The sequence below is a fragment of the Sorex fumeus genome, unplaced genomic scaffold, assembly GCF_029834395.1.
Source record: "Sorex fumeus unplaced genomic scaffold, SorFum_2.1 ptg000051l, whole genome shotgun sequence".
Taxonomy (NCBI): Eukaryota; Metazoa; Chordata; class Mammalia; order Eulipotyphla; family Soricidae; genus Sorex; species Sorex fumeus.
The window spans coordinates 42,329,555-42,342,783 of record NW_026606108.1 but is presented as its reverse complement, the minus strand read 5'-3'; the positions used below and the strand labels follow the sequence as shown (position 1 = coordinate 42,342,783).

General features: G+C 39.7%; 1 protein-coding gene across 2 annotated transcripts in view; it reads right to left on the bottom strand.

The window, feature by feature from the left end:
* The window catches only part of ARHGAP26 (Rho GTPase activating protein 26), a 511,759-nt gene that overhangs the window by 324,754 nt on the left and 173,776 nt on the right, over window positions 1–13,229 (bottom strand). For both annotated transcript variants that reach the window (XM_056124844.1, XM_056124845.1), the window contains exons 9-10: window positions 10,770–10,870; window positions 5,735–5,829 (exon numbers count right to left, since the gene is read on the bottom strand). In XM_056124844.1, coding sequence (XP_055980819.1) covers window positions 5,735–5,829; window positions 10,770–10,870 — 196 coding nt within the window. The remainder of the gene's footprint in view (window positions 1–5,734; window positions 5,830–10,769; window positions 10,871–13,229) is intronic.

The following is a 13,229-nucleotide window of genomic DNA, read 5'->3' as shown; positions in this document are numbered from 1 at the left end:
GAGCCAGATCAAGCCAGTTTGAAGCTGGTTCCAAGTAAAGCATATATCTCACCTATTTGCGAAAAGCTTGTTGATTTGAAAGAAAAATAAGGCGATGACTTTTATCAAAGAAATCCCAATCAATTCAGACTGCCTGAAATATTATGTATCTCAACTGTTTCTCTCATGATAATGCAATCAGTGAGGGGCAGGAGGGACAAAAATGAATTCAGTATTTCATTCATGCCGTCACTCTTTGTAAGAATAAAAAGGTTGGGCAAGAGAAGCAGTACATGGGTTTACGGCTCTGTGCACAGCAGACTCCAGTTTGATACCCAGCACCAAATATGGTCCCCTGAGCACCTCCAGGAGTGATCCCGGAACACAGAACCAGGAGTTAGTACTGAGCACCACTAGTGTGGCCCAATCTCCTCCCCTCAGAATAGAATGGCAACAGGGCAAGTTTCACTATTTGTTCCCATTTTCCTTGGTATTCTGGTCATTCAAGTTTCAAGCTTGCTCTAATACCCACCCTAATGGTATTTATATATTGAGGGAAAGGTAATGACAATGGTTGTCCCTACTTCCCACTACACCATCAGCACCAAACACCACCATCATTTTTAATAATCTGTCCTTTGCCACCCACCTCTGGTAAATTCCAAAGCTGAGTATAGGGTATTTAACACACCATATAATTTTTTCAATCATATGAACTTCTGTTGGAATCAGCTAGTCCTGGGGGAAAAAAATTAAGCATTCTAATCACTTCCTTTCCACAAGCATAAACACTGTTCCTCAAGAGACTACACTGATTCAGTGCATCAGAAAAGAAGCTTTCTGTTTTTATTATTTTCCATATGTTTTAGTGGTCCCCTTTTGGAAAACATTTGGGAGAAAATATCCATGTGTCACTTACATCTGTGAGAAATTTCTTAAAAATAAACAAATTCAGGGATGTTGGCAGATGACTACCCCCATGATTTTTTTTAGCTTAAACAAATGTTTTTTCTATATTTGCTCATTAATTTCCATAAGACACTGCAGGGTTGAGATAATTATTCAAAATGAGTGAAGACAAATGTTAGCAATTCACTTATCACTACCACTAAAGACTCCTTTGAGATCAAGCCCCCTTTACACGGAAGGAGTTCACACCAAACTCCCTAAGAGCTGAAACACCTTAAAGACAAAAATTTTTTAAAAATTCCAAATCTAGACTTTATTCCATAAGCCATGAAAAAATAAGAAACTTCAAGAGGTCTGTGCTTTAAAAAGGCAGTAAAGAATACTTCACAAATACGCTCTAAGGAAAGATGATATCATAAAAACCTCATGAAATCTTAGGTCACCAAAATAGTATTTAAAATAACAAAGAGGAATTTTGTGAAGGGGCTGATTTGAGTGACTTGGGGCTTTTATCAATGGAAATATCACAGAATATGTGTTGGGGCATCCATCAAAAATGTTTCCTGGGGAACAGTAGGAGTGTCAGTGCCATCCTGATTGGTGCTACATTCATTTGCTGGAGCTACTATAATAAAGTACCACAGCTTAAAGGACAGAATTGCATTGCACAGGCTTAGAGGTTCAAAGTTCAGCAGCAAGATTGACAGGGTAAGTCCCACTGAGGTATATGAAAGAGAAGCTGGTTCTCTCCTGCCTTCTAGTGGCCAGCCGGTACTACCTGAGGGCCAGACCCTGATGACCTTTCATGCTCACACAGCAGTCTCCCAATGTGTGTGTCTGTCTCTGAGTCCAGATCATTCCTTTCCATAAAGGCACCACACATATTAGATTAGACCACCCTAACCATCTCACTTTACCTCTATTACCTCTGTAATACACTTCTATTTCAATTACTTCAAACATTTTCAAAAATGAATGATTAGAATTTCAACACACTGTCACTGTCACTGTCCTCCCGTTGTTCATCGATTTGCATCGATTTACTCGAGCAGGCCCAGTAATATTGTGAAACTTGTTACTGTGTTTGGCATATCGAATACATCACAGGTAGCTTGCCAGGCTTTGCCGTGCAGGAGAGATACTCTCGGTAGCTTGCCGGGCTCTTTGAGAGGGGCAGAGGAATAGAACTCAGGTCGACCATGTTGGCTGTGTGCAAAGCAAACTCCCTACCCGCTGTGCTATCGCTCCAGCCCTTTCAACACACAAGTTTTGTAATTCAGCCTGAAACAAGTACCTTCTAGGAAAGGAGGAAACACTTTTCTTTGTAGCATGCCTGTCAATGCCCTGTAATAATTACAAGTCCTAAAACTAATGTTTTGGTTTGGTTTTTTAGAAAAAATAAAAGGCAAAATGAAAATTCAAAGAACATAACATCAATCTGATGGGTATGACCCCCTTGACGTAAGTAATTTGGAGGTTTTGGACAATAGGAACAGGAATTTTCATGTTGAGAATAATAAAACTCTCTTGAAGGAAAAGCCAAAGGCATGAAGAGATAATTATTGTCTTGAAATATTTGTTCAGAATACTCCAGGGGGTTAGTAGTTTCTCAGGTCTGAGCCCACCCCAAATCTAATTTTGAAGAAAGGGTAGGGGGTGGGGAAGGAAGGTTGAGCTGGAGAGAATGTAAGAGCTAAAGCTCATGCCTTACATGTAAGAACTCCATTCAGGTCACCAATATTACCAATGAACATGGCCCTGCAGGCCCCTGACCACTGCCCACTCATCTAAGTATTCACCAGCACAGCAGGGCCAGAGCACAGCAGGATAGCTGGCCACTCCCACAAGTCAAAAACAAGAAAGAAAACACCAGAGAAAAGAAATAGGTGAAATGAAGCATTTGAAATGATGTGGCAACCAATAAAGAAGGCTACTGTCATAGTTTGAAGAAATAAAAGGAAAATCTTCGAAATAAGAATCTGAAATGTGAAAAAATTGGTCAGAAAGATAGTATAGGGGTAAGGCACTTGTCTTGTTTGCAGTTGACTTGTCTTGCATGCAGTACCACACAGATCCCCATGCCCTGCCAAGAGTGACCTCTGAGCACAGTAAGCCCTGAACACTGCCTTGGTGACCCCAAAACACTTCTCAAAATGTTTATGGAAGAGTCTCTAGTAAAAGGATCTTTGACCCCACAAAGCTCAAGAATTCTACACCTAAATTCCAAAATCCTGAGTTTGCTTTCCTGCTCACTACTGAGTAAAAGAGTCACAACAGCTCTCCCTCAGTAAGACAAAAAGAGACTCATGAAAGGCTCAAGCAAACAAAACCTTATATATTCAAAGAGCCTAGAAACAGTGCAAACAGCACATCACCTCAGAGTGATCCAGAACAAATCAGTGTTCTAGGGAGGCAGAAGTGACAGAAATGAGGAGAGACTCGAGGTTACAGACTCTCTTAAGAGTTTCCATGAAAAAAATAAGGTAGGTCAGGATAAATGGTTTATTGGCCAGTTGGAATCATTTCAGGTGGCTCTAAGCTTCTAGGACTGATTCCTTAGAGGTCCAGAGGCTCAGGTGATTAAATAGACACTGAGTTCTGGGGTACACTGACCAAATGGAGAAAGCATGGCTCTCAACTGGTTCATGTGAGCAGTGGCAGCATTCCAGGCTGAGTTTTTGTTTTTTTCTAAGAAAAAATGTCAGTTAGCCCTATAAGGGCAGGCTTTTCCTAACCAAATGATACCAACATGCTAAAAAATACCACAATATACAGTGAAAAAATGTAAATAGTACATTTGAATTATCTATTCAGCAGCTGATTAGGAGAGCTAGCAGCCTTTTTTTGAACCATAATCGAAACCCCTAACATGCCAAACTGAGAATCGGAGAGAAACTTGGCAGAAACCAACTTCCCAAACCCCATCATTATGCTTGATGTGATATAATACTCTCAGCTTTTGAAACAAGAAAAATTTCTATGAACCTCATAAAAAGAGGTGCTAGAAAATGTTGGCAAGGGTAAAAGTAAGAAGACGACACACAGTGAATTTCAGCTGCCTCAAAAACAACTCTCAAGAACCTTAGGGGTCACTTCTAAGAAGAAAACACAGAACACGATACGGATTCAGGAAGTATCTCTTAGCTTGTTTGCAGTCTCACCAAGAGCAGCAATGAGAGGCATGCCCATTCAGTCACTGAGACATGCCCATTCACTGAGGCATGCCCATTCACTGAGGTATGCCCATTCACAGGCATGCCCATTCACAGGCATGCCCATTCCTATGGCGCCACACAAACACATATCTGACCCGCATCAAACAACTGGTTCTGCTTCCACACAATCTTCTGAACTTCTTTCACCTGCCAACAGTAAGAATTTCCTTAAATCCCATACTTAGTGCAGAGAAGAGTGATACCTACAAATGATTAAAACATTTGGATTGAGAATTTGTGTTGGACCAAGAATAGTCAAGTCCAGTTTGAAGCAGAGTATTGGCCGTTCTTCTCTGCCAACCAATTCAACTTCTCCTCTCCCCACTACCCATGCAAGACTATTACATCTCCAAACTTGGTACAAAAGTGGAGTACTTTTCTTCTTTACAAATATCAAGTCTAATAAGCATTCAAGAAAAATTAATTAACGGTAACAGCTAATATTTGTTGAACATTTATTGATTGCTAGTGTGCCTGGCATTTTACATTCATTCTCTCCTCTAATCCTTACAACCATAGGAACTATTATCTTCATATTTCAAAATAAGCAAATACAGACCTCTCAAGAGATTAATTCACTCAAAGTCACAAAACATTAAAGCAGGAAAGTAAAAAGTTAGACCCAGTTTATACCCTAAATTGAAAGCCAAAGGTATAAGGATTAAACTATTAAACAGATGTGGTTAGCTTCCATGAATGTTAGGTTAAAGGGCAAGCTTGGTCTCTATGAGAGCGCTCAGCCTCCAGCAGCCACAGTGCAGAGAGACAGGGCTTGACAAGACATTCCAAACCTGTAAACACTGGGGAAGTGAGTCCCAGGTGGCACTCTGCCTCTCTGATTGGAAAAAAAGAAAGAAGAAGAAGAAGGGGAGAAACGAAATGGCATTTACCTTCTGTCATGCTGAGATTAAAGATTATTCAGGTAATACTGCTGATCTTGAAAAGACAGGTCAAATATGCTTACAATTAGAAAAAAACTTAACTTGTTGCTAAGTGCAGTATCGCAAAGAACTGAAATGCTGTCAGTCTGGCTTAACACCATCAATCAGTACAACTTAATGAGACTCAACAACTCTAAAGAAATGCCACACACAGCTTTCACTCTTCAAAAACTGTGATTTAGCAAGTATTTCTAAATAGCAAGGCTGTCTCTTCTGAGTGCTCACACACACTGAATTAGGTAGAGTGTTCTACCTAAAGGATTTATTTTTTTAGTTGTGGAAAATTTCTTCCATCTTTATCTTTACCCAATTCTTTTTAAATCCTTAACTAAAAACAAAAATTTAATTAAAGACAAAAATAGCTAGCTAAGAAACCATCCCCCGCAAGAAAATTTGTGTTTTTTAAACTTCTACTTAACCTTCTGTGACATAATACCCTTCTCAGAAATCAAAGCAAAGAAAACAACAAAAGGAAAGAAAACAAACCAGTGGATTAGTTCTACACCAAAGAGAGAGAAGACTGTAGTGATCCTTTCAGCAAGAGGCCAGAGGTCTAATCCAAACTGAATACTGCTAGAGGCATAAAACTGAGAAAAGGACAAGGAATAAGAAGTCCTGGCTGAATGGAAAAGATAGAGAGTCCAAATTCCATAATGTCTATATCCTAAGAAAAGTGAAACAGTTACTCACCTGTCCACTGCTTCTACATCAAAGCAAAATCTCTTCTCAATAGAATCTGTTTTCCTCCGTGTGCAGGACTTGAGAGTGACTGATTCATCTTCTCCCTATTGGGGACAGGCAGACTGTCAGGATAAGGCCAGTAAATGGGTATTTCTCTTCTGCGGGGTAAAATGGCAGATTGACACAAGAGACCATTTCCTTCTCAGGCAAGTATTCATGACCACAAGTGGTGAAAATTGATCCTGAACTGTCTCTGGCAAGAGCCTTATGCTATCAAGTGTCTAAATTATGTTCTTTAAGAACCGAGACATGTATATGTTTAAACATGTACTAAATGGTACTAGGCACAGTAGCAACACACACTAGAGAAACTAAAGGGATCTGACTTGGTGAAGAAGGCCAGCAAAGTCTGTCTTGTGCTGAGAACTGAAGGAGTCATGGGAGATAAATCCAGGAAAGTTGTCTTGAAGAGGAATAGAAATCATGTGTACAGGCCTCTATGATCAAGACCCACAGAATTCTGGAAGAACTGAAAGAAAGCAGGTGTACCTGAATCCCATATAGAGTAGGAAGTGGAATAAGAAAGGTTTGGGCATGCCAGGGTGGGGAGCAGGGGAGGGAGGGAAACTGGGGACATTGGTGCTGGGCAATGTACACTGGTAAAGGGATGGGTGTTAGAACACTATATGTTTGAAAAAAAAATTTTTTTGCTTTTTGGGTCATAACCAGCAATGCACAGGGGTTACTTCTGGCTCTTCACTCAGGAGTTACTCCTGGCAGTGCTCAGGAGACCATATGGGATGCTGGGAATCAAACCCGGGTCTGCTGCATGCAAGGCAAACGCCCTACCTGCTTTGCTATATATTCTCCAGCCTGTTTGAAAATTTTTAACTGTAATATCACAGTGACTTCAGACAACAAACAAACAAAAAGAGTTGGGTGCAGTAAGGGAAATGAGGAAAAGATCTTGCGGGTTGTCATGTGTCTCCCGAGAGCAGCAGGAAAATAATGAAGGGCTTCAAGTCAGGGAAGTGCTCAAGTCAGCGCTGAGCTGCTGCCGACCTCCAGCAGAGATGCTGCATGTTGGAGGGTCAGATACAGAGAAATTCTTCATTACAAACACACTTGGGTGTGTAAGGGGAAGAAGACTAACTCATTAGTAATATAGGCTCAATATCGCAAAGAACAAAAATGCCTGGGATAGAGTGGATGTGGGGCAAAAGGGACCCTTGTTCACCACTGGTGAGAATGACAACTTGTCTAACCTTTTAGGGAAAGTGGAAACCTCTCAAAAAACTAGGAATTGAACTTCCATATGACTCAGCAATTCACTTTTTGGCATCTACCCCAAGGGCCCAAAAACTCTATGCAGAAAAGATACCTGCATTCCTATATTCACTGCAGCATAATTCATAAGAGCAAAAACACGAGACAATCCAAGTGTCCAAGTACAGATGAATGGTAAAAAAACTATAATACATACACACAACAGATTACTAATCGGTCATAAGAAATGATAAATGACCATAAATAAACAACATCAAGGTATAAAAATGCCCAAAGGCAAGAGAAACTGAGAACTGTTTTGCAGGAAGAAGCTTACCTTAGGAGAGGGAAAACAGAAGAAGAGGATGGAAAGAAGGAGGGAAGTGGACACTCTGAGGAAGCTCTGAGGAAAGATGTCGTGCTAAAGTCTGTTATGCTTGAAGCCCTACCATTAACTATATTGTAAAACAGTGTCCAAAATAAAGTTTATTATATATATGTATTTGTTATTATTATATGTTTATATATTTTATAATATATACTCATATATAGGGTCTGTTTATATAACAATATATATAAAACAAACACATATATACACATATGTCACTGTCACTGCCCCTGTCCTATCACTGTCCTCCCACTGTTCATCGATTTGTTCGAGCAGGCACTAGTAACATTGTGAGACTTGTTGTTATTGTGTTTGGCATATCGAATACGTCCAGGGTAACTTGCTGTGCAGGCGAAATACTCTAGGTAGCTTGCTGGACTCTCCAAGAGGGGCGGAGGAATCAAACTCCAGTTGACCATGTTGGCCGAGTGCAAGGCAAAATGCCCTACCCACTACGCTATCGTTCCAGCCCCATATACACATATACATAATTTTATTTTGGGCATTGTGGTTTATAATATAGTAAACCAGAAACCAAAGAGATCATTTTATCTCTGACCCTTAAATAATTTTCTCCTTTCTAATGAAGAAAAGTTGAATCAAATATAAATAATATAGAACAATAAAAAGGCTTAAATATAAACTCTAAGAATAATTCATAGGAAACTGAATCATTATATCAAGCTTTTACAATGGCATTCATTAGGTATAAGGCTCTTGTCCAATTTACATAAAATTAACAACCCATCACTATTATCTCATTTTAATCTTAGAAGTCCCAAATAACCACCATAATTCATCTTTGCCCTCCCCTTTCCAGTGTGGTAAGAAAAAAGATAAAAAACATGAGAGTCTTTCATTTAAGGTTTAAGGAAGCATAAGATTAAAAGTCACAAATAAAGATTGCGAGAGAATCATTCAATGAAGCTAGTTTCTATAAAGATTAAACAACAGGATTACTCTTAGATTGAGTTTAATAACAGAGAAGGTATACTTAATGCTACTTCCACCTTAAGAATATTGGGGAACACCATAAATACTTAGGAGATACCTAGTAATAGAGTTCTCTGATATTCCTTCTAACAGCAATCTCTCAGTATTTACCACTTCTGTTTTACTGAGATTATTCCATCCTGACAACACACATTAACAGGTTTTGGATATTTTTTTTTAACTCTGATGCAGGAAGGAAGAAAGATATTGATAAACTCCTATGTTGTGGCCAGGGAGGTGGGGTGCGGGGGAGGCGGGACTGGAAATGAGATGGCAGAGAGCAAGAGGGGCACACAGCTGAGGCATCAACAGTGATAATAACAGCATCTAACATCACTTAGGCTCCACTTTCAGAGGCAGAGCTCTTGGCCTCTACACTACTAACCCAACACATTGCACAGAGGACTATTCTGCCAACAGACTACACAGCTAAAAAATGATTTAAACTAAAGCTAGTGGGGCCGGAGCAATAGTACAGCAGGTAGGGCATTTGCTTTGCATGTGGCCAACCTGAGTTCAATCCCCAGCATCCCATAGAGTCCCCCAACCACCGCAAGGAGTTAATTCCTAAGTGCAGAACCAGGAGTAACCCCTGAGCATCACTGGTGTGACCCAAAAAGCCAAAATCAAAAGAAAATAAATAAACTAAAAACAGAACCAAAGAAAGTGTTCAGAAAGGGTCCAAAGATACACAAACATGAAAAATTATTTTATTAAAACATTTCCATAGTTATTCAAGATATTAATTCCAGAAGGGGCAAGTAAAACACATGGAAAGGGTATGAAAATGAAAATCATAATTAGGAAGAATTCACCAAAGTTCTCAAAAGACACAAAATTCTATTCCCAAGAATAAAATGTGAGTGGGGCATGGAAACAGGTGGAATTACACCTAAAACCTTCATAATGAAATGTAGAATAACAAAGTAGGGTTGTAGAGAGGAGATACTGAGAGCATCCAGAAGAAACAACAGATCAGTGAAGAAAGGAGCGTACTCAGATGCAGAGACCCAGTTCAGAGGAAAGCACTCCCCTCGGTCCAAGAACATCTCCTCCTGCACTCTTCAACATAGTGTAAATCCGACAGTGCTCCCATGGAGATGCAGGGTCTGGACGATCTCCACTGAAACAAAGTGTATTTCAGGAGGGGGGGGCCAGGGGGTTGTAACTATCTCAACCAACAGGAATGGCAAACATCTGCATGACTCCTAAGGTCAGCAAAGCACTATCTGGAATCTTCACCCTTGAAACTTTGAGCAGTCCTGAGGTCACATGCTATGGGGAAGCCAAACCTGGCTAGAGAGAAAAACCAGACACACATACCCTGAGACAGCACAGGGAAAGCAGAGCAGAGAGAAGGGGACAGGACAAAGACAGTGTCTGTCCAGCACTGTGCTGCTTCAGACCTGATTGCTCCAGCTTGCACCAAATTATCACTAGAACCATTTAAGGAACCCAAGCCAGAGATTCAAGTGCTTGCTGAAATCCAAACCCACAGAAGCGTTGACTGATACTGTTTGAAAACCTCATTAAGTTTTGAGGCCTGGGGATGGATCTATAGCTAAAAGCACCTGTTTTGCAAGCCTGTGGTCATGAATTCTATTCTTTGGTACCATCCACATGCACTGAACATTGTGCCATCAATTGTACGTAAGCACAGTAAGCAATGAGACTGGCAATGCCACTGTCTATCCCCCCTTAAGACAGATTTCCTGGATTTATCTCCCATGAATCCTTCAAATCTCAGCACAAAAAAAGGCTTTGCTGACCTTCTTCACCAGGTCAGATCCCTTTAATTTCTCTAGTGTGGGTTGTTGCTGTGCCTAGTACCATTTAGTACATGTTTAAACATATACTTTACAAAAAAATATATATACTTTAACGTGTCTCGGTTCTTAAAGAACACAATCAGATGCATGGCCCACATCCAGCCCAACAGAGCATGTGAGATCTCTAGTCATCGAATTAACAACAGCAGCACAGGGAAGGGAAGGGGGGAGAAGTGAGTATATGGCACAAGTGAACTGGAACATGGCACTAACTGAAGTGCACTAGTAGTTGAAAATGGCAATCAGTTTCACAGGATGATGTCACTACCTCTAGCATCTATGTCTAGCAATCTAACATCTGACACAAGTATAAGAGATATGAAATGTTACCAAGTTTTCTTAATGAAATTCTAAGTTACTTTTGGAAATACCATTAGAACCACTGTATAAAATGTTTTTTTAAGCTGAAGAGATTAACACACACACACACACACACACACACACACACAACCAAAGGAAGAAAAAAAGAAAATGACAGTGAAACAAGTACTATTTTATATATGCAGCATAATTATTAACTGTAATATTAGCCAAGCAAATCAAACATGATATTTTAAAATAAACTCACCCCCTTTCCTCCTGACTTTTGGTCAAAAGGTATCATAGTGATTTGTTTGGAATCCCGTTGATAAGTACAGTAGTGCTTCACCCAAGAAGTTCCAAAGTGACCTGAAAGATATTATTTCCAATAAAAAATCTATTTATGTCCAATGTTTGCTTTAACAGAACACATAATCTACAACCCACACTACTCAGTTTAAAACAGCTCCTAGGGGTAATATATTCTCCACACCAGCTAGACTGGAATAGGCAAAAATCTAATCCCCCAACTGGAAATGGAACTGGCCCAGGACTTTCTCTAGGGACCTAGAAAGACAGTTTCCCACTGAAAGCTGCATTCAATGAGCCTTAAATATAAGGGAAGTAGATGCTCCTTGGGGAAATGAATTGACTTTCCCATCATCAATCTCCATTTGAAGTCCCCTTTCTTTTTTCCTGACAGGAGTAAGACAACTTAGGAGAAAACACAGAAAGACCCTTCAAAATGCCTGCGCCCGTTACCATATGGTGCAATGACTTCACACTTCCACACAGTGGCCCTGCAACTTGGTGCACAGACACACAGGGGTTATGACCTACTTCCAAAGCCCCTTGACTTCAGCAGAGCTGAAGAAGATCTGAACACAGAAAAGGAGAACTCAGACACCAGGAGTAGAATGGAAGTGAAAAGCTGACGATCAAATGTAAAGACTTTGTCCTTTATTACCCCTCAGGAAAATGGAAGATACTTCATAGTCAAACATGACAAAGTCTCTGATATTCTCTTGGAGCTTGAGCAGTTACTTTATTTTGAACAACAAAGTATTGTCAGAAAAAGAAGGTCTTATTAATCTACAAGTGCTTGAGTAGTAACTTTATTTTGAACAACAAAGTATTATCAGAGAAAGAAGGTCTTATTAATCTACAAGTACCTCAGTCAATAAGAATCTTAAGATGCTTAAGAAATCTTAACAGAATTGAATATAAAGATCTGAACTGAGGTTTTAACACTTCATAATTACTTTCCAGGAAATTACTATCATCACAAGTATTCGTCATCATTCAGTAAAAGTTAAATAAGAAACAATGCACTACATGTATACCTTAGAGCATCAAGATCAAATGAAAATACCAACCTCGTCCTAACATATACACTGATGGCAGAGAAGCGATTCCAGTGAAATCACAAAACAAAGATTCTTAAACTGCAATATCTTGGGCATTCTGAACATCAAAACAAAGAAGGGCAGTAATGATTTAGCTTAATGAATAAACAGGAATCCATAAGGCCATATTGACAATAGAAAGATGACAAATGACTAAGTGCAATGAGAAAAGAGAATGCTGGGAGGAGAAGCAAAGGGGAGGAAGAATAGAAGTGCAGTCACTTCTTCCTTATAATGTGACAACTAATAAATACGAAGGGGAAAGCAGAGGAAGGGGATGACCACTTTGCAACCATCATGAAAAATTCTTCACACAGTTAAGGTGAAGATTGAAACTATCAACTATATGAGAGACAAAGAGGGATGAGAAGGGTATGGTCTTAAGGTTTTTCCCCACACGAGGCTAACTTTTGGTTGCACAGAAAAAATAGTGTTCAGTGGTGAAATTAGATAATACCTCAAGTGAAGGAACAAAATTAATACCACTGTAAAGGGTCCGTCAGAAGCCATCCTAGATTTCCAGACACAATACTCAAAGGACATGATGACTTATGTAGGACTTGACTAAGGATGCATAACTGGAACATAATCAGGAGGAAACATAAGTAAAACCTACACTAAAAAAAAGTCTATGAAAAAATCGTGACAACATTTTTCAAAAACAATCAGTCATGAAATGAAAGAAGCACTAAAGAACTGTTGCAGATTAAAAGATACAAAAGTCATTATTTTTCAAGTCATTGTGAGACCCTGAACTAAAGGGAATTAAGAGCAATATTTGAACTGACAAAATTTGAACATGAGCCATCAACTAGATTCATTACCTTATCAATACTAATTTCCTGGATGTGGTCACCATACAATGGTTGTATTGTGTTGGAGTACAAGGAGCTCAGGTTTATCAGGTTGCACCCATCACAGTGCTCCAGAGTCATTCCCATTAGTTTGTCTGTAACTACTTCTTTGTGCTCTCTTCCCCAACCAATTTGTAAGGTCTTATCCTTCTAGGACACCGAACTTGTACTGTAAGTTAATATTGCCTTTCTCTTCTCCTTATGTCTTTTGAGCAGTTTACTTTAATGCAATGTCCTTTTTGTATAGATACAGGAAGACATTATTATGCTTTATAACTTAGGATTTTATTGGCTTTGAATATAATTCACTCCTAGGCATCTGCTTTCTCAACTTAAGCCTCAGTTGCCCTCACTTCCTAGCACCTCAAAAGCAGGGTCTCGACGTGGGACTGGATGCAACCAGGGCAAGCCGGTAAGTCATGTGCTACCCTGGCATTGAGATGGGCCAGGCCAAGGTGCCACGATTCT